General features: G+C 42.6%; 1 protein-coding gene across 3 annotated transcripts in view; it reads left to right on the forward strand.

Moving 5' to 3' along the window:
* AMOTL1 (angiomotin like 1) overlaps nt 1–26,957 on the forward strand; it is a 133,031-nt gene that overhangs the window by 87,526 nt on the left and 18,548 nt on the right. For all 3 annotated transcript variants that reach the window (XM_014785239.2, XM_087433610.1, XM_004427430.3), the window contains 4 exons: nt 293–437; nt 1,769–1,858; nt 19,179–19,324; nt 22,733–22,882. In XM_014785239.2, coding sequence (XP_014640725.1) covers nt 293–437; nt 1,769–1,858; nt 19,179–19,324; nt 22,733–22,882 — 531 coding nt within the window. The remainder of the gene's footprint in view (nt 1–292; nt 438–1,768; nt 1,859–19,178; nt 19,325–22,732; nt 22,883–26,957) is intronic.

Raw genomic sequence — 26,957 nt, forward strand, 5'->3', positions numbered from 1 at the left:
GAGATTTAAGTTATGTTTAAATTTACCCCTTTCTGATGATTGTACAGAGACACTTTTACAAGGTGACATCAGACAGTCCAGCCAGAGTTGTGAGCCTGCTATTCACAAGATCCTCATGTAGCCCAGGTGGGGAGTGAAATCAATGACACAATTTGGTAGACATGAAACTTGAGATGCAGAAAGGCTGCATTGAAGATACAGCCTTCATGCTTGGAATGTCAAAGAATCAGTATAACTAAGGCACCAATGAGAATGTCAGAAGTCCTACTTTTCTGCCACTTCTTTCTTTTAGTTTGAAAAAGAACTTCAGAGAATTTCGGAAGCCTATGAGAGTCTGGTCAAGTCTACCACCAAGAGAGAGTCACTGGACAAGGCCATGAGAAACAAACTAGAAGGCGAGATTCGGAGACTTCATGATTTCAACAGAGACCTCCGAGGCATGTCAAGTTCTCTTCACGTTCTCTCTACCCTAAACTCCCCATGTAGCTAAGAGCCTGACTTCAGGTCTAAATTGTGTTAGATAATCTTATAAATTCCAACCACCTGGGGAAGGGGCACTCCAAGAGCAGAATTGTTCTTTTCTGCCTTGTAGGTTGTAGGTTGCAGCATTGAGCTGAGAAGTGACACCTCTGCACATGAGTCCGTGACAGTGAGGGATTATGTGTGCCACCACTTCTCTGCTTTAAAGTGCTTAACAGTACGTCAAATTTATTCAGTAAAAAATTAATAAATAAAAATTTAAAAATTTAAATTAAAACATAATTTCAAAATTAAAAGAAAATGAAATAAAAGTACTTAACAGTGACTAGTGACTATGTGAATGGGAATGTTTGAAAAGACCAATGTTGGATGTGCATCCGTTCCCACGTCAACTTGAGTCATTTGGTAGCATTCTTTGAAAGCCAGCAGTTAACACTTGCTAGGTATGATATAGAAGACAGAGCTAGACATATGTCCCTCTTGGAGGAAAAAAAAGCCCACAGTTGTGAAGAGAGTAGATATATATAAACTTCCTGAAAGCTAGAAGCCACCTGCTGCGGGATCTTGGCAACCTCCGACGTGCAGAATGATTTGACCCGTAAAACTTTATTTCACTTTCAGTCAGCCAAGCCATGTCTCAGTTGCCTCATATGTCAAAATACTCAATGTACTGGTGAGTTCCAGTAGCCATTTCTGTTACTACGAACGCTTTGTCTTGGGTATCATGTACAGTCAATAAATACGTATTAGGCTGAATTATTAAATAAATGAAGATTTACCAAGTGCTTTGAGCAAACATAGAACTCACTGTGTAGACTCTTCATCCATTAGGTCATTTTGACTTTTGTTCTAGTATTTATTTAATTGTTATTTTTACTTTTTTGCTTCCAAAATATAGATAGCAGTCACTGGCTAAAACATAGGGCTGATGGTCACAGTTAGACTAGGGCTGGGTTTGAGGCCAAGGAGACTCAACCTCTTCTTGAGGACTTCAGATCAGAGGTTTGCTGGCCTTGTAGGCAGCGAAGCGATTTTTCTCAGAACCTGTTCTTCGTTGCCTACTGCTGGTGCGTACCTTGGCATTAGATTGCATAAAGGCACAGCATGGCATCTGAAGACTTCTTTTGATATTTTGGAACATATTGTTCCTCCCCAAGAGTTGTTCAGTTTTGAGCTCCTGCCTGAGCATCTCTTCCTACCCAGCTCCTGGCACCCATGCAATTTCTCGGTTGGATGATGACTTAGATCCAAATGCAATTCTTTGTAATCGTTTCCTCTTTGCGCACAGATCGTCTGGAGACTGCCAACAGGCAACTGTCCAGCAGGGAATATGATGGGCATGAAGACAGAGCTGCGGAGGGACTTTATGCTTCCCAGAGTGAGTCTCCACAGCTATCTTTCCCAGCGTTGGTATTCTTAAAAACTGGGGGCCTGAAGGAAGAATCCTGTTAATTTTAAGTAGGTTTTGTGCTGTTTGCTTTTTGTTAATTTGGCATATAAGCGTCGGGCCTCAGATGAGGCCCTCTCAGTTCTGCCAGAGACAAAGCCAAGGGTGATATGTATTAGTTCAGTAATGTTTATTCTGACCTGCTGACTACAGTTAGTTTCTCTCTAATACCCTCCAAGGAAATAGCAATGTTACAGTATTTCCTGGCACTCACCACTTGAAATAAGGCACAACTCTTTTTCTGCATGGCCAGGGAAGGAGGCCTATGGTGGAATTAGGTTTTCTTGTTATGTTTTGTGCTCACTTAGGTTGAGCAGTCCTAGACTGGCTGTCCTTTGCAGCATCAAGCCACCTCAACGATCACATCATTTATCTCCATATGTGATGCTCGTTTTCAAAAGCCATTGAGTCCATTTCAGCCAGGAATAAAATGAACAATGGCTTCCTGTGCCTCTAGGTTTGTTGGGAGAATATATTATTAATTTCGCCAGAGGCAAATAATAGAATCAAATGGGTTTTGAGAAACCATCAATCAAGGTTTGAATTTCTGTATATTCATTAAACACGTCAGAAATGTAAAAATCCAACTGTCTTTTTTTTAAAGCTGTTTAGAAAATCGAATTCATTTCTGTATCGTAATTCTCAACAACATTGTGAGTTAAGTGCTCACAGACTAAAGATGGTTCGAACAACAAAAAGTCGTGTATTCAGACACTGGCCATCTATTGTGTAATGGTGGTGTTTTGATGCTTGAGGCCCTCAATACAGCCTTAGATTTTCAAGGCTGAGAACTAATTGGTTAGATTTTCTAATTTCCGATATTGTTTGGTTGGGTTTATGCTCCTTTGTTTTCCCCAAATTTACTCATGATTACCCTCCAGTTATTAGTCTCAGCTTCATATTTTAAATTCTCTTTTGGCATATGGACACTCATACTGTCTAGGGCTTTTGCCTCAGATTCCTATGTAATCTTACAGTAGGTGAATTGGCCTGTGTTCTAGATTCATATAAAAAGCTATATTAGCATCTTGAATTATTCACTTTCCTAATAAAACTTATCTTTTCTTATGGGTGCAGTAGATTTACCATCTCATCTGAGCTTTCATTTGAAAAATGAGTCATCTGTACTATTTGCATTTAGGATTCTGATACCTTACTTTTGGATGATCATATGCCTAGGTAGAGTGTCTTTGTGGCAGTTATGTCAGCAGTGTCACTTTGCTGATACTCTGCCTTCTTGTCATGGGATATTCTTTTGTCACTTAGTTGAGATCAAAATGGAAAAGCCAATTAGTGTCATTTGATGGGCATTTGTTCTAGCCTTCCAGCCCAGGCTGTGCTGGTGGAATAATAGGGTTTGGTGTTGTGTGAGTTCAGAAATGTTCCTGGAGACTTTAACTTTCTGGCTCAAAGCTAAAACATCAATAATGTAGGCAAAAAGGCTTTCCATTCCCTTCCAGCTTTACAAGGAATGATTTGTTCTCTGCAAACATGCTCCACTGTGTATCAAAAGCGTAAACAAGAGAGTCCAGAGGCATTTTCCAACTGCTTAAAGGTATCTTAGTGTTGACGTGTGGTATAATTGAATCTAGGCAGGGCTTTTGAAGCAGGTTTGCTAACAGTGATGTCTAACCAATTTTTCAATACCTAGTTTTTACAGGACACTTTGTGCCTTCATCACAGTTTATAGTTATTTGCATTAGCTTATCATCTTCTGGTGTGGCTAAGAGATGGACTTGAGATGTTATTTCAAATTCACAGATAGGTTTTTCTTAGTGAGTTGTAAGAACTCTTTGTATATTAAGGAAATTAGTATGTCCCCTACCATATATGTTACAGATATTTTCCCCAGTTGTTTTTTTATTCTTTGATTATAGTGTTCTTTATCTTACAGGAGATTTTTTTAAGTCACCATATTTATGTCTTCTAGGTTTTATGTCATGCTTAAAACGCTTTTTGCAGTCCAAGATTATAAAAATATTCACCTATGTTTTCTTCAGATATGGTTATGATTTCATTGTTTGCAAGGCTTAAGTTTGGGAATCTAGTTCGGGAGGCACAGTAGAAGAGAAATTCATGAAGGACTAACTTGGAGGCAAGGAGACTAGTTAACAGATGTTTTAATATCTGAGCAACAGAGGTAGAGGTCCTGAACTAAGACAGAAGTAGTGATGGAGAGTAGGGGACAGAGAAGCACGTGACAAGTTAGTAGAACTTGGTGGCCAACTGAATAACAGCAGTGAAAGAGAGAGGAAGGAATGTGACTAGAACAACTAGATGGATGGTCACCCTTTACCAATAAAGGGTGGGGAGAAGCAGGCTGAGATTAGATACTGAGTTAACATTTGGGCATGTTGAGTCATCTCCTGCTGAGGCCCATAGCTGAGTGAGCAGGTATAACAATAGGTGCAGACATACCCAGAAGGCTGGCGATGGGCGGTGCTCTCTGTCAGGCTTTCCTTTTAGCGTGTGGGCACAGAATGGCAGGCAAGAATTACTACCTCTCTTCATAGTTATTAATGTGTTCCATTATCTGTGTATGCTTGTAGAAACTCTATTATTAGAATACTTTTCAAATGCCTGGTAATCATAATTATAGACATTGCACACTCAAGAGGAACCATCCTTTTCAAATGAGTCTTTTGAGATTCTGGCACTTGGCTAGGAGAAAGGCAAGACCAAATAGCATATAGTATTGACTTCTCTGGAAAACTCATACCAAGGAGCCAAGGCTAAGTTGGGAAGCCCCTGACAACCACCTTGGCCAATGGAAAAGTTAGAGGGAAGGGGAAAGTAGAGAACACATGTTGGATTTTTTTTTTGCTAAGTGTTCATGTTGAAGCTAGGAGTCCAGGTCCAGGAACACCCAAGGCCCTCTTGCAGTACGAGCAGTCAGGAGAACGTGTATAAAGCTCTCTCAATTAATGGAGGGAGAAGGTCCTTCCTGCCCTGATTTCTAAATTTCCTTCCTGCCCTGATTGCTAAATTTCCCAGGGTAGTTTTCTTCTACCAACTGAACTCTCTGCTCCTAAATTGGAACCTGCTTAAGGCCTTGGTGGACTGCCTGGGTAAAAGTTACCACTTAGCTCTACAGGTGAAATGAACATTAAACAACAGGGTGATTATTGTGCTCCTCTTGGTCATGAGATTTAAAAATCTTGCTAAACTAAGTGCCTAGGAGTCCGATGACAGTGAGGAATTTTTTTTTTCTATCATCTCATGGTGTTGCATCACTCTTCATGGAGGAATTCAGAGTTTTGTTTGTTTTCTGGTTTTGCTTGTTTGTTTTTCCAAATATTTTTGCAGCCAAATTGCTCCTGAAAAACGGCATCTAGCCAATTCCTTTTTGGTCTGGCTGTGTAAAACCAGGCTGCTTTGTACTTTAACTTCTTTAACTTACTGAGATTCCTGGTTTTCCCATTCATTTATTTGTTTTTCTCACGCACGTGCACACACGCATACACATAAACACACACACACACACACACACACACAGCACACAGCAGAGGTAGGCCACTGTCCCCTAAAGGCAGTGCCCCAGGAATGTCTCTCATCATTCTTAGCTCTGTCTTCTCAGTAAATGAAACTTTTTAGCTGTTTCTTTCTGAAAATTGATAACTGCAGAATTCCCATCACATTAGGCCAGAAAGTCAAAAATAAAATATTAGTTGTGGGGAAACTAGACTGGTAGAGATGATCTTACTACGTTCTTGGGTTGAGTGGGAGCTGATTGGCTGTGGCATGCTTGTTATTCCGGGATAAAATCAAGTCACGTTCTAGGATGCACAAGGACTTATCTCTACCTTTTGGGGGTTCTTTAGGCCCTGCAGGTTCAGCATATTTGGTTAAACTTAAGTCTATATAAGTTAGATTCTGGGGGTTAAATGTGGTCTGTCTCTAAGAAAAAAAAGTTTTTTGGACCTTCAGTTATTCATTTTAAGTTGATGAATAATAGGTGTAAATGAGTTAAGACTATATGGATTTGATTTGCCTTGTAATTCTCATGGGTTTAAAAGTTAACAAAAAAATATGTGGGACCAACCTGTTTTGTAAATAACAGTAATTTGCCATTTTCAGTGCGTCTTGTAATTGTATCTTACTTTTGAATGTTATTTTAGGTACTTTGATTTTCTGTCTCTTATAGAATGTAAAAGAGACTAAAATAATTTCCCAAAAGAAAATCCCTCTGGTTTTTGTATTTTCTATTAGGGCTTGTGTGAAACACAAAGCAGAAGTTACAATGACATAAACGTTAATTCTGCTGACCCACATAGAGCCTAAGGAGATTATTTGGAGGCCTCATTGGGTTTCATTACATCATGTTGTGGGTTTCCAGCAGGCTTCATTAGGAAGGACAGGTTAGATGTTGTCCCATATGGGTGCACTGGTTTATCTCTTCCTCTGTGGGCCTGCCAGTGCTCCTCAGCTTCTCCTGATTCAGTGCAAAGCTCCTACGATGGTGCTTACTCTTATCTCCATTCCCTATGGGCATCATTTATTTGTGTGGATCTCCTCCACTAGATGGGAGAACTATGGGCATTCTTTCCCAATATCTGTCCTCACCCCTCACTAAAAGCCCTTGGATCTTTATGTACCTGGCACTCAATAAATGTTTATGGAGGGAATGAATAAAAGTGGAAAATCCTTGTAACAATAGGCTTGACATTCTCATGTGGCATCAGTTTCAAAATGTTCTTTTTAGCTCAATATCTCCCAGTCATGGTGACAGATGCCCCAGGTTATCCTCTGTTATTTCACAGCATTAGGTGAAATTAACTACTGTCAGAATAGAAGCAACTTAAAAATGCTTGAATTCCTTTTCTTGCTTTCTTCCTTCCCTCCTTCCTTTTTTTTCCGAGTAGGATGATATCCAGGTACGGGGATTTTTTTTACTAGTAAGAATAGTAGTATTTTAGTAGTATTTTTCATGAAAGTTGGCATTATTATAGTTGATTTTTGGTTCCCTTGACTGCTTCTCTTTTACTCTGCTGTGGTTATGTTGGAGATGAGAGTTGGCTGAGGTATGTAATGGTTTTTGTAGCAACTGGCCAAATGCTCACACTGACCAATCCATAGACCATGCCAGACCCCGCAGATCAGTGCCTGGGCAAAGGGGAAGGAATTGTCTGTGAAGCCTGCCAAGGTGGAATCAATTAAATCAAGAAAATTTTCTTGCCCTAAATTAACTGATTCTCCTTAAAGGTGATCCCTACATTTAATAGGATGTAGATCCCTACATTTACTAATGTGCAATTCTAAATATCTACTTTGTTTTATAGGCACAGGCTCAAGCAAATAATCTTGGATCAGTTGCTGCATCTTCTGATTCCTGGTCTCTCACTAACATGCTCATTGACTTGAAGTCAGATGCTTAATCTTCCTGCACCTCCATTACCTCTAAAGAAATAGAGAAATAAATCTCCTACTTGAGCCAACAGAGCTCTGAGGGATAATGAGTGATAGGAAATGCAAAAAAGACTTTAAAAATGCATCTATTCTGCAACACTTCTTCCTGCCTCCTTGCATCCTCCCTCCACCTATTTCAGCACTCACCTTCCCTGGAAGGGCCTGCCAGTTTCCAGGGTGGAGGGAATGGGCTGTGTTCCCAAAGACTGCCTGCATGGCTCACCGAGCCTTGCTGAATTTGGAAAGCAGAGCATGTGAGTGCCTAAGCCACTTGATGAGCCTTGACAGGGAGCACTGAGAAACTTCAAACCTACATGACAACCAGAAGCACACCCAAGCTGCCAGGCATCTGTTTATATTCAATCAGATCTGCTCCCAGTGTGAAAATTAATGTTACTCAATTTAGGCTCTGATTTTCTGTGCTTAGAGAACGGGAGCTGATTGAAGAACTGTCTCGTGGTCATGTATTGATGTCCAGTATCTAACAAGCGAAATAACTTATGATTTTCACATTGTTGGTTTTAAAATTATTTATTTGCTTGGTGTTCCTGCCTGGGGATTGAAAAATCAAGTGTCTTAAACTTCATTATGGTCCACATTCCTTGCACTAATAGCTAGATGGATGGATGGAGTAAGAACAGACTGAAAAACATACTGAAACCAAATGCATTTCATGTGGTGTCAGGGAACCCTTGCTTTCCCTCACAGTTCAGAACCAAGAAATCCACGTTCAGGTCTCAGCTTAAATGAAATGGCGATTGCTCAGAGAAGGCTTCCTGAGGTAGCGTCAGGTCTTCCTTCTATATACCCCCTCAACTCCCTGTACTTTTTCCTTTGTAAACACTCATCACAACTGTAAATGAGTAACTGTCTGGATGATCATATTCTGTTTTCCCCTACTAATTGTGTATACCATGAGGCCAGGGGCCCTGTCTGTCATCCTCACCATTGCAGTCTAAGGTCATTGTATTTCCAGAACCTGGCACAGCTCTTGGTGCTTAGAAGCATTTAATAAATATTTATTGGATGTTGAAGAAAATGATGATCATTATCGTTTAATCAAACAAACAGTTATTGGCTACCTACTATGAACTACTGCAGAGTTGAGTAGGTGCAGCCCCCAGGCCTAAAATTATTTACCATCTGGCCCTTTACAGGAATTGAGCACTTACTGTGGGTGGAGCACTGTGCTAGCCTGTAGAGGTACACTGTCTCTTTTAATCCTCCAAACAACCGTGTAAGGTGGGTATTACAGGTATTTAACAGATGAGGAAACTGAGGCACAGGACTGTTAAATAACTTGTTCATGGTCATACAGGCTCATAAGTGGAGCAGACAGGTTTTGAACCCAGATCATTCTGACTCGAGCCCAAACTCATGCTGAGCTGCCATGGGGAAGCCACTTCCTGTGTACTAGGGAGGTGGAGAGAGGTTGTCACATGAGAGGTAACAGTGCTGGATGTCCAGTGGTTTTAGAGCTCGTAGTGTAGCCTCCACGATTTACTAATGAAGAAACTGCAACCAAGAACCATCAGTGGTTTGCCCAAGGCCCCACAGGTGTTTAATGGTTAAACCACGACTAGAGTTGGGACCTCCTTTCTCTTGTTTTTTCCTTTCCCTTCTCCAAAGGTCATCTCTGTTGGCTCTGGGGGTGATGAAAGATTTCACATTTTTACCCCGAGAAGAATCCAGTATAGTAAGCGAACATAAATAATTCTTGTACTAGAAGTCTTCTTTGGTTGCAAATTATTTAGCCCAGTACTGTGACTTAATAGTAATGTATTCATGTCTTTTCAAGTGAGTTCTAACTGCTGGAATTAACATTCTGTGCTTCTGACTTCTACATCTCTCTTTGAACCAGACCCAATTATAGTAAAAGGCCTTGTTGGATAATCCGGTATATCTCTTCAGATACAAAAACAAAAAATTGTTGAGACCAGAATAGAGCTTAGAGTCTTAAAAAAAATTGTTTTCTCAAAATGTTTATGAAATTAAACTTGTTGTTTTCTGGATGATAAGAATAGAAAAATAAGCAAAATACAATGAGTAACTCTGTGGTGTAGTTCGTTACGATTAGTTTTTGAAACTGTTTTTGGTTTACGAATCATAGAGCATACAGCTGTATCTTAATGGAATCCGAGAACTTTGAGGGGACAAAGTGTTTGTTTTAAGTCCAGAAAATTTGGTCTTAGACCATTAAAAATAAGCTTGCATCTGCTACTAATTTTCTTTTTGCTTACAAAGACTGTGGTTTGGTAGAAAGAAGAGAAAAAAAGGATTTGTTCAAAGCAAGTTACAAAAATGACAATGGGAGGGGTTGCAGAAGTTAAAGGAAGGGAGAAAATATAATGGCAGGCGACACATTTCTTTCTTTTTGATTAATCCTAGAACGAACCACTTCTTTCCCCAGATATAACAGTTTCCCCAGCATAAACTTCTGTCTTTGGGCTGGGTTTTGGTCTGAAGCCATATCTGCCATTCAAAGGGCCCATTTAAAAAACAGAGTTTTATATATACATACTATAATAATGCCTTAATTAAGTATATAATATATACCTATATTTGCATACAATAAAGTCTATGTACATTGTAAGGGTACGGTGTGATGAAATGTAACCACCACCACAGACAAGATACAGCACCTGCAGAGCGTGTAGAGTCCTTCCTCCGCTCCAGGGGAGCTGGCGCTCCCACCACCATCTGTCTGCGTACGTTCACCTTGCACTACCTTCAGATCGTGGCTCTTTGCATTATGTCCAGGTTTAATGGTTGTTTTCTGCATGGGGAGCCAAATCATCTGGTTGGGTCTCCCTTTGTCATACCTGGAAATAGAAGTGGCTGTTGTTTATCTTTTTATGTTAGGAAAAGGGAAGGCAAAAAAGGACTTCTGTTGTGTGGCAGTTATAGAAAGTTTAAGTCTTCAGGTTTGGTTTATGCTTGTTTCACAACTATGTGTATAGTCAAAACCAAATGCCCTGTGTGCCCTCTTTGTGTGGCATTATTAACTCATCGCTTAATTTATTATGCTGTCAGCAGTGATATAGAAGTCGCAGTACATTTTTATTTCAAGTAAAAAAAAAATAAAGTGGAAGGTCAAACAGGACATTTGGAAGCTGAGCTGGGTGAATGGGTGTATATTCAGTCAAGCAAGTTTGTAAGCTACACATGTAATAAACTTAGGTAGGTAAAAAAGAAAAACAACAAACAAACTATGAATTATACCTAAATGTGTAAGTACAGTTTCTAAAATCAAAATACAGTATGAAGAATGAGTAGATTAGGAAAAAATTATATTAAGAGAACTTTTACTGGTATTCAAATAAATATTTTACCAAATCATACGTGAGATATTTTACTTTTGGTGCTGTAAACTCACTTTGGGGCCTGGATATTAAATAGCAATAGATAAATTATATAAAGTAACAAAAACATAATAAGTACGTTAAGATAAGAACATAATGTTCATTAGATCAATAGAAGATTTTGTGGTTAGGCTTCATTACTTTCCAGTGATAAGTATTTGAAAACTATCATTTTTAAATTTATTTTAAAGACTGAGTTAGAATTTGATCCTGTATCAATAGCATCCTCTTATTCAATAAGCTGTTGCCTAAACTTGTCACGTCTCTTCACATATGAAACGCTTCTGCTATCTTAGATTCTTAAAATCCTACAAAGATAGAAGGGTTTAGACACATAATGAAGTAAACCCAATAGGAAGAGAAAGACAGACAGACATCGGCTGCTGTACCTGGAATACAAGGCAGAATATGGTAAGCACCCATTAGAGAACTGCTCCCCCACACACACACCAAAATAAAAGTGTGTGTGTGTGGGTTCTCCCATACCAGGCAGATCTCTTTTACTGAAGGAATCGGAAAAGCTTCATGCAGCGTGTAACCTTTAGGGTGGGCCTTGAAAACTAATTAGTATCTTAGAGTAATTTTGCTGCCATAGTACTGTGTAAAAGGGAAAATTTCTATTTTCCTTTTCAATTTGGGCAACAGAGTTTGAATAAATCCTTCACACTTCAAGCTTTGCCTGACTATCTTGTACTGATTCATCTCTCCAAAAGATTTCTTCTCTGCGTTTTAACAACAACCGTTTCCACAAATCTTTGTTTCCCTTGTAACGTCTGAACCAGTGGCTTTCAAACTCAAATGTAAAATGCAGGAAAGCTGAAAAGATTTCTAGTTGAGACAGGGGGCATTCTTCAGAACCCTCCTCATTCCTATTTCTCCCCTCCTGCCCCCCTTTCTTCTCTCCCTCCCAGGGCTTTACAGAATGGAGTTTGGTTTGAACTCCTGTTCTTAATTTCCTTATTACAGAACTCATTTAAAAACCGTTCACTGTCTCAGCCATTTAAAACAAGCCCTCACTGGAGTGTTCCTGTGTTTGCTAATAGACCTATTTACCCGCCCACTCACAACCTATGTCTCCCTTGCCTTGCGGAACCATGGCAACCTGCAGTGTGTACAGGGATGGCATAGAGCTTAAGACACTTTCCTGAAATAACAAGGTTCCTTACCTGACAAACCTTATCCGCAAATTTTAAAAAGACCAGTGGCTTATGGGATCAGCTTTGTATTATATTACTGAATTAATGAGTGTGGCTTTTTAAGGTAAATCATCTTTCATGTTGTTTTGCATCAAATAAGCCTCATGTGAATAGATAACTCTTATATGATGTAAACAGTGCTCTGTTTGGATTCTGTTTGGGGGATTTCTTTCTAGGTTCTTCAGTTTGACACTCAAACTGGGGTGAGGGGTGGGGGCAGATGTTAAGGTTAAGTTCCTGAGCGTAGAATATCTTTGAGGCAGAATGAACCTAAATAGTTTTGCAGATAGTGAAGTAGATGAAATACCTTCTTATTGTCTTTCCACTCCCACAATCTCATAAAAAAGAAATTACTTTTGGTGTCAACAGGACTTCGAAATGGATCAGACTCTTCAAGTACTCCATAAATTGTAGCTGACCCTTGGAATAGACTCCTCCCCACCCTCTGTTCAGTCTTACAAGATATGGTGCCAGAAACTCAGGACTGCAGGATCCTTGAGGAGGAAGAAACAGGAGGAGACATTTTAGAGAGGGGTAATAAGGCAAATAATTATTCGGACATCTTTTCATAAGAGGGAGCCCATTTCATCAGCATTGTGGAGAGGTTTCTAGTTACGAGAACTGATGCCATTCGTGTTGGTCAGCTTCATCCTAGGGCATTACCAAACTACCAAGTCTTTTCTTGGTAGAGAAGAGAGTAGAGGTATAAAGAAAGTGTATCGTAGTGATCTTTTCATTACAAAAAGAAAAATCTGTTTGAGCTAGCTTAAGCCCAAATAAGGGACTGTTTTTTAAGTACTTATGTGTGTGACGGAGCCCCCAGGCGGGATGTGCAGGCAGGCCTCACAGGGGCTAGGGGCCAGGGCTGTACGTCTATGAGAATCAAGGTGTTTTTATTGGGGGAGTCTGTGCTTGTCTCTGAGGCTGTTTCCCTCTCTCCTTCTCACCATGGGTTCTTTCTCATCCACCTTTCTACATCCATCTGCTTGATTCTTCATTCTGTACAGCCTGGCTTTCTTTGTTTCTCCAAAGCACATGCTGGAATAAGGCTGCCAGCCTAAGAGCTGGGTTGCTTATCCAAGTCAGCATCACCACCTCTCCCAGGCTCCCACTTGCGTAGTCCCAAACAAGAGACGCTGATTGGCTTAGCGTGGGTCATGTGGCCCTTCAGGTTTGATCCCCTATCAAATGGGGAATGGTAAGAGGGGACAGATGAGAAGAGCTTCGTAATGCAGACATGGCTGCTTGCCAGAACTTAGCCCTGTGGATGGAGGACCGTAGTAGACAGCTTTTCCAAATGGAGTGTTATCTGAGTAGACACTGTGAAAGCTGTCTACTCCATAGAGAGTTCCAGATTAGGGCCTCTTGCAGGCCCTCTCCCAGTGAACCTCCAATGCTGGACATGGGGTGTCTGCTGTAGTAGACAGAGGGCCCAGGCACTGTCAGCCGCTTCTCCTCTCAGCCTCCCTACCCAGCCTCTCCTTTGCCTACGGCCTCTCCTCTCATAATGTCCTTTAAGCTCTCCTCACTCAGAGAGTCCCAGAGACTATACTCCTAAAATCAGTCTCATTAGTCAAAATGAGACTTCTAGTCATTGGCGTTTCAGAGAATCATTGGCATTTCAGAGAAGGTTTGTTGGATTGTGCCTGCCTCCTCTTCCCTTAACTGCCAGCACCACTCCCTCTTCCCACATCCAAGGCAACAAGTACCTTCCTTGAGAACTGCCAGGGAAATAACTGCAGAACCAGATGCCAAAAGGGCTCGAGTGCATTGCTATGTGAGCATACAGGATTTGGAGCTTGAACAGAATTAGCTTAGTCTGTGTTTATGTCTGTGCACAGACATACACATACTCCAGCATAGATGTAAATCCCTGAAGAACCAGCCAGTGAAGGGGTCAAACCGTGGTCCGGCTGAAAGAAGAGAAGAGGGAGAGGAAGACCTATCTTTCACCTTCCAAGCATTCCAGTGAATTAGTCACTCCGTGGTCAAGTTGGCAGCAGCTGGATTCCTCCATCCCTCCAGCTATATCGGACTTAGGGAAAAACTCATCAAAAACCCATTATATCAGGAAAGGCCTAGAAATTAGTTCCTACTTGAGAAGGGCCAGGTTACAGCTTTGCACCTCTCATGAGCTCCAGCTCTAAGTTGGGGCACTGAATTAAAAACCAGCACACGACGCCCTGACACCCCCACTGTCAGACCCCACATAGGAACTCCGCCCTTGGTGTTTCTTAACAGAGGTTAGTAGCGTCCACTATCCCGTGGTTCAGCCAGCAGTTAAGCTTAGTGCTCAAATAATAATTGCAGAAACAGTTTCAACAGAGTGTCTACTTTGAACCTTACAACTGGCAAAGCAGAAGGGTAAGACAGGAAGGGAGCATCTTTGAATTATTGGGCCCAGTTCTAGTTTCCATCCACTTCTGCTCTTTCCTTGAAGAAGAGTCTAACCTATGGGTAGAGGCACAAAAGCAGCTAGATTTGACCTTGTACAAGTATCATAGCTTGTTTCACTTCAGTTTTCTTAGTTGGCAATTGGAATTGTTATGAGGATTATGTAAGGTTCTGTTGTAAAGCTCAAAACACAGTGCTTGGGACATGGTAACCCCCAGTAATAGGTGTTAGCTCTTGTTATTTATTAAGTATCTGTTCTTTGCCAAGCCCCATGGCAGGTATTTTACAGATAGTCATTTTAGTCCTCACACTAGTCCTGCAAAATAGATCTTGTTAGTTCCATTTGAGGAGATGGAGTCTCAGAGAGGTGAAACCATGTGTCTAAGGTGAACCAGTATGTGAAGGTGCCAGAATTAAACCAGGTTGGCCTGGCTATAAAGCCCATGCCATCACTGGTTTCCAGAGTAAACAGTGTATGAGCAGACATCCTCTGTGTAAATGGGACCCGAGCCATCAGGCTAAACAACTCGCTGCTCCATGCAGTTCAGGGTAATTCATATCCACTGAGTAAACAAACCATTCTGGGCAAGAGTTCCCTTGTGTCAACTTGCCTGTTCTAGGAATTCTCAGTATATACATTGGAGCCCAACCAAAAATTCAGTGTGAGGCTGGTCTTTCTTGAGCTCCCTCCCAAGGGGCTTAGCTAACAGTAAACTGGAGGGACCTTCCTTTAGGGTGGTTTCGCTCATGGGACTCTCCTTTGGCATCTCCCAAGAGATGACCTTTCAGAATGGCTCTGACACACCTCAGTCCCCGTGTCTCCAGGGCGGTAAGGGGTGCAGTTACCCGGCCTCTTAGGCTCACTGCCTTGACACCATATCCTCCTCACGCCCTGAATTAGATGTCCTCTGTGTTCTCATACCTCCCTGTGCAAGCATCTGTTAAAGCAACTTGTCACTTGCTTTTGCCTATGTCCTTACTCTCTTCCCACCTGACTGAGACCAGATTGCTACGTCCTTGTCACCTGGTAGCCCCAGAATTTTATCACACTTTTTGGAACAACAACAATAACCATAGCATCATCATAGTTGACATTTACCAGGTACTTACTATTTGTATTTTGAAGTAGGTTCTGTTGTGATCCTCACTTTAAATGCAAGGAAACTGAAGCACAAAGGGGTTCGTTTACTTCCCAAGTCACAAAACCATGAGCGGTCAAGCTAGATAGGAACTCAGGCAGCTTGATTCTAGATCCATGCTTATAACCGGTAGTCTGTGATGCCTTTAGATAGTAGATGCTTAATTAATATTTGTAGATGGATACACATGTGGATGTAAGTGCTGTATTTTGAGAAATATGATATGACCCATGACATACTTAAATCTGTGTAGTCATGAGCTGTGTTACAATGAAGCTGTTCTATACTCTTCTGCTTCTATTATTCTGCAGTTCTTCATCTCTCTGCGTGCTTGCACAGGGGAGGCGGTCTAGAGCCATGCTTGTGAACATGCGTTAGAGGTGCAGGTGCAAGTTCTGGCTCTACTATTGATGAGCATCACTTCTGTGGACACGTTACTTATCCTTTCTTAGTGTCATTTTCCTCAACTGGAAAAAGAGAATAATAACAGTGCCTACCTCATACAGTAAACTTAAAGGAAATAATATAAGGGGAATAATATAAGTCACTGATCCTGGAACACAGCACTCATTCAATACACATAAGCAGGTTTTGTTACTGTTATTACTATTGTCATAAACATCATTTTTTGAAACTTTATCATCGAGAGCACTACTTGCTATCAGTGGGCAAGGAGTTCTGAGTCAATGTGAGTGATACTAAATGATACGGCTGCAGCCTAAAGTCTCAAGTGACCAAACTCAGGACAGAGATGTTTTGACCCATGAATTCCAGAGGCCTGCAAGGCATTCCAGAGCTAGTGGAGTCTTTGTCCAGTATCCACACACACCTTTGTTCTGTGGTGTACCCTGTGAGGTTCAGGGAGCCTGGGTAGAGAAGGGAACTGGGGATGTCCATGGTCCGTACCAGTCATCTGATGAGTGCTGGCTTCAAAGGTGGAGTAGACAGCTCTGTAACAGAGGCTGTCAGTAGAACACAAGGATACCGAATACCTAATAGCTAACGAGAGCTGCCATGTGTTATATAGTTGGCAATGAACTTGGCACATATTAGAGATTCATTCATTCATTCAACAGTATTTGCTGAGCCAGGCAATGTTTTAGGCTCAGGGAATCAATAATGATCAAAACAGATGAAGTCCTAGATATTCAGGTCCTTTCGTGCTTTATATGCATCATCTCCATCAACAAAGTCATCACAACAACACTGTGATTTGATAAACAAGGGAGCTGAGACTAAGAGAGGTTAAGTACTGTGCCCAAGGCCTCAGAGCTGCAAAGTGGTGAACACAGGATTTGAATCCAGGTCTTTCTGATGCATGAGTCCATTCTTCAGCCACAATATGATACTGCCTATCAAGGAAATAGCAAATGCTGGAGTCCACTGTGTGTGTGTGTGTGTGTGTGTGTGTGTGTTGGAGTGGAGGGGTGTTTGTTAATTCAGAAATCTAAATAGCTGTCCTTGTGACACAGCAATACTTGTGATCATCAATTTGCAAACTGCAAGAAGCTCAGGTTGTGGCCTCTAGTCTTGAGCTCAGTCTATCATTTTACTGCTACTGGTCAAAATCTAGTGTCCTTGGCTGCCATCAACAAAGAGAACTTTCATGCTTAGGTTTTCAGGTAGAAGCTCTGAAATCCAGTGGTTCATTCCAGACATGCCTACTAACTCACTCCTGGGTACCCTCCAGAGCCTGGACAAGGCCAGTGGGCATCATGCCCGTTGAGATGTTGTCCAGACCCAGGAAGCTAGTGCTCAAATGTCAGTGACTTTGCACAGAAAGAGTGAAATGCTCTGGTCCATTCAGGGCTGTGGATGAATGGGCCCAGAGCCAGTGAGTGGGTACTGACCCATTTGTTTAGGTCTCTTGCGTGCCCGTTCTCCATGGACTAGGGAGGAAGTTTCAGAGGCAGCATTTCAAATGCCACTGAAAGGGAGAAGGGGGGAGGGTAGTTGGTCATTGTGGTGGGGCATAAAGAGCCCAAAAGTAATGCTCTGTTTTGGGTCAGGATCTTGGTGGCCTCATTTTGTTCCCAGGGGATGCCATTGTTTCTAGGCAGCACAACCACTACTTAGCTTTACAAGTCTACTCATTCAGACTGTCAGTTCCGAAGCCGTTCCATTGCACTCTGATCCCATCAACATAGCCCACAATGCAAGGGCGGTGCAGTCAAGTGGGAAGGACGCTGTAGTGGGACATTAGGAGACCCAGATTCTGGCCCTGGCTCTGCCCCAGCTGGCAGGGGACCTTGGACAAGTGCCTTCTCTCCTGGGCTTTCCTTTCCTTTCACCCATAAACCAAAGGGGGTGGAACTGGGTGGTGATGTTTCCTGTGAGCCATTCCGGCTCTCAAATTGTGAGTTTGTTATTGGGTATTTGCAGCCTTAAAGTGTCTTTTTAATTCTTAGGCCCTGTATTCAAAACCACATTTTCTGCTCCCTAAGTGCAGTATTCTTTCTATTGCTTCATTGCATGTAAGGCTGGTCCTTAACATTTGATAACTATTTGTTAAATTAATGAATGACTATACAAGGAAATCATGAATGAATGAAACCACTGTCACATGCTGGTGTAGCTGCAAGACTTTGGTTCTCTGTTTCTGTGCAGTTGCTAGGAGGATTGAGATAACCGAATTGAGGCATTCGAATGATGTGGACACATAGAAATCAGTTTCTAGCTATTGTTGCTGCTGCTATTGTAATTATACGCCCTATTTTCTACAAATACGGAATAGTGTGCATAGGGTTTTGTAATCACCTTTTTTCAATAATGGAGATTTTTTTTCCATGTCACTAACATTCTCTAATTTTAATGGCTGCATCCTATTCTATTGTAGGAATTACAGTAGTTTATTTAACCAATCCCTTAATCTTGCACATAATGGACATAAGTCCATTCAAGTTTTTCCATATTATAAACAACATATCTAAATATTCTAATTTATTTTAAAAATAAAATGTATTGCTTTTGTAACAGGAAAAGTATTTTCAATAAATAATACTGACCCTATGACACTGTCGGCCCTGCCTGCTTAAGCTAAAATGATAGATAAGTCTATAGGAGGGCGGTGTGGAAGCCACTGAGTGCACGGCAGCCTTTGCTCTCCATGTGCAAAGAGACGGTGATCACCATCAGTTACATTGTCATTGAATGAGAAGAAAGCAGTTTTCCCAAATCCAAAGCATTGTCCCTTTCCTCTCTTGAACCAGAACTAGAAGCAAATGTGGGGCCAGGTCATATGGGCAGAGGATCCAGCCAGAGATTGGAGGCCTGGGTTGAAGCTCCCCTCTGCTGTCTGGACTCAGGTCAAGAGCTTAACCTTCTGGACCTTGGTTTATTTTTCTATGAATGAGAATATTAGTATTCTTGTTAGTATTGCCTACCCTTTCATCGCTGGTTTGGAAGATGGAAGCAGGCAAGGTTGTGAGCATAAAGTGAAGTCGTAGGTACAAGGTTAATGGGAAGCCTTAAAGTAAATGTTGTACAGAAGTGAGTTATTGAGAATATGGGGTCACTTGTTCTCTGTGCACCATTCATCTCTGGAGCTGGAACCTGGAGCACATCTAGAGTTAACAGTGGTTTTTAAGAAAATCCTCACCTCACACACCACCACTATTAAGAGGGAGCAAAAGCAGTAATTCAACCCTCTTTGCATGCTTTTTTATTTTTAATCTTTGCCAGATGTAGACTGGCAGTGAGCTGAAAGGGTGAGCACTTTCTGATAGAGGTAGTTTTGTTCTTGTCTCCCTTCTAGATAAAGAATACTTGAAGGAAAAGGAGAAGCTAGAAATGGAGTTAGCAGCAGTGAGGACTGCGAGTGAGGACCACCGGAGACACATTGAGATCCTGGACCAGGCTCTGAGCAATGCCCAGGCCAAGGTCATCAAGCTGGAAGAGGAGGTGAGACCACTGGAGATTGGAAGGGGGAGGCAGAACCCCGAGAGCCTCAATTTCCTTTTCCTAACCCTGAATCTTTAACCAGATCCAACTCCAAGGAGTTGAGTCAGGAGGAGGGATGTAGAAGACTTCCCAAATAAAAATTATTAAAAACAGAGTTTGTCCAACCCAGAGTCAGGCAGAGTATGAAAGGCATACATGAAAGAGCTCACTCTTGGCCTAAAACCCAGCCTACAGCCCATTGATGGGCCAGTGTCCAAGGCTGGAAATAAATGGAAGGACTAGAAGCCGCTGGTGCCTGTAGAGAAAAGAGACTAACAATTAAAAAAAAAAAATAGTTCAATTGCTGTGTTTTGGGGCTCTTGATTGCATAAAAAAGGGCAAAAGTCTTCTGATGGGGGTGGGGAAGGGGTGGCATTCAGCCAACCTGTGTCCAGTTTCCAGAAGTTGGCTTAGCAGTGCAATGACCACCACCCCGCCCCCCCAATCCAGGAAATTTTGATCCCACTCAAGCATTATGCATTTGGTGGTTTCTGATGAAATCAACCCTTTAGATTAGATTTTTTGAGATAAACTTTCCCTTTTAAGCCTGACTGTGGAAGTAGAATGACCACTTCTGAGGTCCATGCTAGGGGACTCAAGTTGTAGACACAGCAGCAGTAAAGGAGGAGAGGTCTCCTGGGTAGACAGGAGCCTGCTTCACTGCACCTTCCAGCTGCCCCCGGCGGCAGGCGCCTCCCTGTTGTGGGGGGCTGACCTGAGCAGAGCCATTGTGGAAAATGGAAGCTCAGAGTCTGGAAGAGGCATAACTGAGATATTCTACACAAAGTACTTAGCTTGGTGCTTGGCACACAGAAAACGGTATTGTTATTAATCCAACTGTTGTTGTTGTTGAAAATAAAAAGCAGTTCCTTCAGAAAACATCTCCTGACACCAAGTAATTCAAGTGTGACAGCAAACTTCAACTTCAAGGTTAAAACAGCTAAAGGGGAAGATTGTTAAGTCAACAAGGGTCTTGTCCGTTAGAAGCCCTCTAAGCCCCTCAAGTGCTATGTAGAAACTATGATTTTAATGCCAGCCTGAGGATCCCGGGCAATAGCCCCAGAGTATTTTCCTTGTCACCACTAAGGAACTGACTAAATAGAAATATATTTGCCGCAGAAAGTGACCTTAAGTCCTGAAGGACAGGAGGTCTGCTTGGAGGAGGGGAGGCCAGGACTCCTTAATATCATTATAACGGAAATCGCGTATTGAGGCTCCATCTCCATGTGTGGAGCAAAGGAAAATTATAATTTTTTAAATCTTTTCATTTGATTATTTCTATTAAAGTTATGAACTCCTTGAAGACGAGTTCTTTGTAATCACCATTATGGATCTTGTCTCCTCATTGTATTTATATAAGATCTTTGTGTGTGGCCTGCAGAATGTCTCCTCTGTCTCTCTGGCTTCCAGTATCACTCCCTGTTCTTACTAAAGTTTCTTGTGAGGGGTCGTAATTCAGTTCAGATGGCTCACGTTGAGGGCTTACCACAACTTCCCACGGTGGTTAAGAGCTTGGACTTGAGAGCCAGGCTGCCATGAATTAGAGTCTTGACCCCTGGATGGATGTGTCAGTTGTGTGACCTTGAGCAAGTCCTTCAGTTCTGTTTTCTCACCTCTTAAATGGAGATAATAAAGAAGTTTCTGTTTTACTGTTACCGGGAGGATTAAATGAGATACTGCATATAAAGCACAAAGCGTGGCATGGTAGTGCTTCAGAAATGTTGGCTGATATAATTACTGTTATTATTACTCACCCTCATCACAATATACTGCTTTCTAGACTTAAGGCTGACACAAAGATGAATGCGAGAGATCTGTGCCTTCAAGAATCTTGTAATTGATTAGGGATAAGATTAATTCATGCATTTAACAAATATTTATTGAGTACCCACTGGATGCCAGGTACCGTTGCAGGCATTGAGGACACACTGTGCACTCTCCCAAAATCGACAAATCTCATGGCACTTATATTCTAGTGGCTACACGCTCAGACAGTCTAGGACATGGTAAGTGGTTTATGAATGGTACTCACAATATTTGATCAGATGAGGCTTCTAGCATAGAAACCTGCAGTTAGTAGGTCCTCAACTGTCTATTAAATTGAATGTTGCAATCAAAAGCACAGTGAATGAAAGAGCCAGATGAAAACTGATCCCAAGCGTAGGTGTAGAAAAGGCGGTAATGTTGCTCTCCCCGCACTGGGAAGGTCAGAAGCGCCTCCATTTTATTCCAGTGGCTTTGGCTGGGATGTAGGCGTTGCTCCTGGCAGTTCTGCCTTCTAAGTCAGAAACCACCCTTCGCAGCAAGCTCTTAAATCACTAGCATGTTCCAACTTGCCAGTGCGATCATGGGATGAACTCAGGATCTGAATCACCTGCAAGGCATCTGCATGCTCGCTTGCAGGATGACAGGAAATAGCATCTGGTGACTTCTCACCCAGGACCAGATCAAGTCAATGCCTCAGCCTGATTTTTGGCATCAGCCAATTTCCGGAAAGTTAGAAATGTGCCTGAGATTTATGAACATGGGCCAAACTCCTAATTGGAAGAAAACAAAGTTTGAGGGTAAGAATTTGAAGTTGTGATCATGATTCTAAATCCATACCTGATGTGACATTTCCATAAATCATTTTTACCTTAATTTCCATCTCCTCAGTTATTGTGCTGAGTGTTCATTATGCCCTTCCTGTCTCTTCAGGGCTGTCAACTACTCATCTATAAAGGGCTCTGAAATCTTTGGGAGAAAGTTACTCCACAAATATCCATAAGAAGTTTTTATATTCATTCACACACGCACACAAATGGGTACACATGTAGATATACATGCATCCACAATTTCTGAAAATTTGGAAAATATAGAATAGAATAAAGAAGATGAGAAATGACTATTCTGCTGTACAGATAAACGCAGTTAATGCTTTTATTTCCTTCCAGTCTTTTTTCGTATGTAGATAATAGATAGAATGACATAGTTGTGATAATGTTGTATATAATTTTTGATTCTGGATTTTCCAGTTAACGTTATAGAATAAGCATTTCCTCATGACATTAAAAACTCGTTATTAACCTCATTTCCAATGCCTGCAAATGCTGTAGTTATTAAGCAGTAACCACGGAGTGAGCTCAGAGCTATACAAGTTACTAAAAGCAGGTGTCCCCTTAGGGTCTTGAATTCCAAGCATCCCAGCCATTTCAGGTGTAACTGGTGACCTTTGTCTAAATCTTTTCTTTCCTGAGGGGTAAGAGTAGGGAAGGTGCATATGCTTGTAGTTTAAACAAGATCTCCAGGTAATCTGACCCCCCACCTCCACCCCAACTCTGAGAATCACTGGTCTAAATTCTATGCTCCTTTTTCCTCTCCTCTGCTCAGTTACGAGAGAAGCAAGCATATGTTGAGAAGGTGGAGAAGCTGCAGCAGGCCCTGACCCAGCTGCAGTCAGCATGTGAGAAGCGAGAGCAGATGGAGCGGAGACTGCGGACCTGGCTGGAGAGAGAGCTGGATGCGCTGAGAACCCAGCAGGTGAGGGACTGGGGGTGGGGCCGACAGCAGAATCAGACACGTTCATTCAGCAAACGTTATGGAGCAGAGCACCTGCTGTGGGCCAGGCTCTGCACTCGGCGCTGAGGATTCAGAGGGAAACGAGCTCCCTGTCCTCTGCGAACCAACACAGCGGCCAGTAGAGGAGCTAGGCAGTCCACTCACTGCAGTGACAGACATCCTTACAGAGAGCAAATGGTGACCACTGGGGGCTGGGTATAGGGGAATGCGGCTTTAGACGGCTTCACAGAGGAGGACATTTGAGTTGGACCTTGAAAGATGAGTTTGTTGAGCATTCAGGGGGAAGAACACGAGAGGTAGAGGAAGAGTATGTGTAAAGGAGAGAGGTGTGAAACGTCATGGTGAGTTCGGGACAGTTGGCACAGCTAGCTGGGGGAGAACGCCCAGTGTGGCAGCTGGGAGGAGGCAGAGGCCAGTTTGTGGAAGGCTTTTGGTCAAGTTGAGAGATTGGACTTTTTCCTGTAATCGACAGAGCCAACTGGGAGGTTTTTAAGCTGGAGAGGATTATGGTACAAAGGACCAGGGAAAGAGCCCTCTGGTGGCATCAGGAGGGTCTGGAGGGGCAGATGCAGAAGTCAGGGAGGCCAGCCTGAAGGCTCTTAGTGTCATCTAGGGTGTGGTGACAATGGGAATCCACGAAGGAGCTAGGAATGGGGTGAAATTAGTAGGACATGATCACATGAATTGTCAGAGGTAAAGGAGAGGAAAGAGTTTAGGACTATCCCTAGAATATAATATTGGCCATAAGCTCCTAGTCTTTCTGACTCTCCTCTTTTTCCCGGTAACAAGTGTTAATGTAACTCAGTTACGAATAAGCTCAGAGCAAAATACCCCAGCCCAAGGTCCATGTGTGCCTCGGCGAGGGGAGAAGTCCTGCAGGAAAGCTCTGCAGCTGGGCTGCGCTCCGTTACAGGCGAGTCAAAGGCTCCTGGCTCCCAAGAGAGCCTGGGCTGTGTGTCATCAACCAGCATGCTGGGCAAAGCCCCTCTCTGCAGCTGATGAAGGGTGTGCTCTAAGTTGGGATCCAGGGAAACACAAGACAGGGCTCCACGGAATTATCTACTGGAGAGGGCATAGTGGTTGTGGTTGAAACACTTGAAAACACTTGAAAGCTTATGCTCAGGCCAGCTCAGCCCTTTCTCATGGCAGGCACACACAGTTCCCTCTGGGTGTGTGTACTTGGCTGGGGAAGGAGGTGTTAGTGAGATTGCCCAGAAAATTAAGAAACCCACCCGGCCTCCCACCATCTTGGCTTAGTTGATAGTACGTAAGGAAGAGTGAGTCTGTCTCTGAACTTCTGATCCTGCTAACCTGTGCCACATTTCCTGGCACTACAGGTCTACCCTTCAGCTCTTCTCTGTTGCACAGTTAGTGAGATCTTAACCTCCCCACTGGAAGGCAGGCTTCTCTGGTGCCTGGTACCGTGCTGGCACCTGATGGATACTTATGAGTCTTTGGCTGGCAAAATGGGCACATCTCAATACTTAGAGCCAAAAAGAATGTTCTTTTCCAGTTAATGTACCACCCACACCCTACAGTTAGGTTACTTATCCTTGGATTTTCTATTTTGAGTGCAGTGAAACCAGACTCAACTCCATTATCTTGTTGTGAACCAAGAAGAAATAGGAAGTTAGAATTATTTGAAAAATATCTCTGTTGCCACAGAGGACATTGGCTGTACGCACCCTCAGACCAGTGCACATTCATGCCCATTATTTCCTCAGACAAGACTGGCAAAAACAACATTCCTGCTGTGCACAAAGGCTGCTGACGGGTATAGACGTACCTGTGGAGGACAGAAGTTTCAGAATTGAGGCTCCACAGGGAAATTACTCGGCTTACATTTTAGATTTGTTTTGGGGAGCTGATCGCAGATCTCCGGCTATCTATGGCTGACATGAGACCAAAGAGAGGAGAGACAATCTTTTCCGTTCAACAGAACTTTGATGATCAGCATCTCTTTAAAAAGAATATTGTAGTTTTTTTTTCCAACAAGAGTATTAATCTGTCTCCTATGAAATGAAAGACACTCAAGATTTCCCTGTTGCTTTTGCCTACTCATTAAAAAGATGAGTATTATTTTTTATTTCTTCCTTTGATACTTCTTTATTTTCTCATTTTACCAGTAAGCGTACATTATTCTAGAACCAGAAAAGGTAAAAATGATATTACAAATAAATCCTCCAAAAAACCTTGAGTTTTTAACTATTTCCATGCTGCCAATACTATAAAGGGTAGAGTTGGGTCAAACTCATGCCTGGGGCCTGTGGGCTAGTATGGCGAGCACAGCCCTGCTGGCCCTCAGCGGGGATGACCGGAGCCCAGTCTAGTCCACTCCAGAGCATGGGGTCACCCGAGACGCTCGGCCTTTCTGGTAAAGGTATCCAGGGGCCTCTCTGATCAGCTTCCTCCTCATTCACTCTTGAGCGACTCATCATATGCCTGCCTGATGTGGCCAGCCCACGCGGCACCCTGCCCCTCGCCCCTGTGTCACCAAGGCATCTATCTGACCCCTTTAGAAAACACGCTGAGGTTACGCTGTAACAAAGCCCCTGGTCATCTCCCCCCTCAACAAAGCGGTAAGACCACTTTCCCTAGGGAATTATTCTGAAGGGACTGTTGAGAGAGTAGCTTAGAGCACTTGTTGAATCAACGCCCCACACAAGGGCTCTGTCCTTAGACTGATGTCAGGACACAGCTGAACTTTTCCACCTAGCCCCCTGACAACTCAGAGCCCCCAAGTGAGCTCCAGTTATTCCTGCATGGTGCCCTGGAACCTTCCAGAAGGGTGGGTAGACTGGAGGTGAACTGAGTAGCATGGAATCATGAATTGATTCAGAGCATGGGCCGACCAGGGCTGAATCCTGCCTCCTCCTCCTACTAGAGAAGTAGCCTTAGGTCAGTAAGCCTTCTGAGCCTCGACTTCCTTGTCTCTGAAATGGGGCAAATAAATTACGCTTATGTTATACTTGTGATCACAAATAAGAAAATCTGCACAAAGTGCTTACACGGTGCCTGGCATTTAGCAATTGATTAAGAAAGAATAACTGTCATTGCTGTTCTTATTATCATCATTACCTTCAGAGCCATTGGAAGGCGTAGGGCATCCTGGTCCCCTCTCCCAAATTCCTTCCTTACTCTAGCTTTCCCAGTCCTACTTAAAAAAAGGTGACAGAGTGTGGCTGTTTGGGACTGGGCGGGGGAGATAGGTCAGGACACAAGGACTAGCAGGGAAGAGCAGCTTCCAGACGACAGGATCTTGTTAGTATGAGTAATCTCTCTCCACCTTGAGAAGGGAAGTGGTACTTAAGCATCATTAAAAGCTGGGGGGAAGTGAAAGAGAAATAAAGGTAAGAGGGAGGGAAATTTAACATTTTTAAGAACTCAAAATTTTATCTTTCTTGCAATGAGCTCAAAATAATTTTCACATTTACTTCCATAGTAGTCCTATGAGGTAGAAGAGGGAAGAGGGAATGTTCTTGAAGAGGAAAATGAGGCACAGGGCAGTTAAGAGCCCAGCCCAAGGTCATTAGCTAATTAGGACATTCCTCCCAGGTGCACACATTGAGGGCAGAGATTTTATCTGTATTGTTCACTGTGGCATCCCTAGCGCATGGTACGTGCTCAGTAATATTTGTTGACTGGTTGAATGGGCAGCAGAAACTGGGCTGCCTGACTTTCAATCCATTTTTCTGGCTAGCATATTTACTCATTAGACCATGCCATCTCTGTATGCCTGAATGTTGAAATTTGTGCGTTTATTTAAATAACTCTTAATGACTTGAATTAGGGGCCCTGTGTGATCTCATGTGAGGTCGAGAGGACTCTGCAAAAATCAGCCAGCTGAGATGGCAACATAAGTGATTTAGATAGAAACTGACAAGCGTAGATGGCAGCTTAGTGAGGCTATGGGATCTTTTTCTTGGAAAGCTTCTAACCACAGGGGAGCTTCTCATCCCGATGGACTGGTTCATTTATCCTTCTCTCTGAGGCCGGGTGCTTGGCCACAGCGGGTCAGTGACTTCCTGTACAGGTC

The sequence above is a fragment of the Ceratotherium simum genome, chromosome 7, assembly GCF_057802395.1.
Source record: "Ceratotherium simum simum isolate JZ-2026a chromosome 7, ASM5780239v1, whole genome shotgun sequence".
Classification (NCBI taxonomy): Eukaryota; Metazoa; Chordata; class Mammalia; order Perissodactyla; family Rhinocerotidae; genus Ceratotherium; species Ceratotherium simum.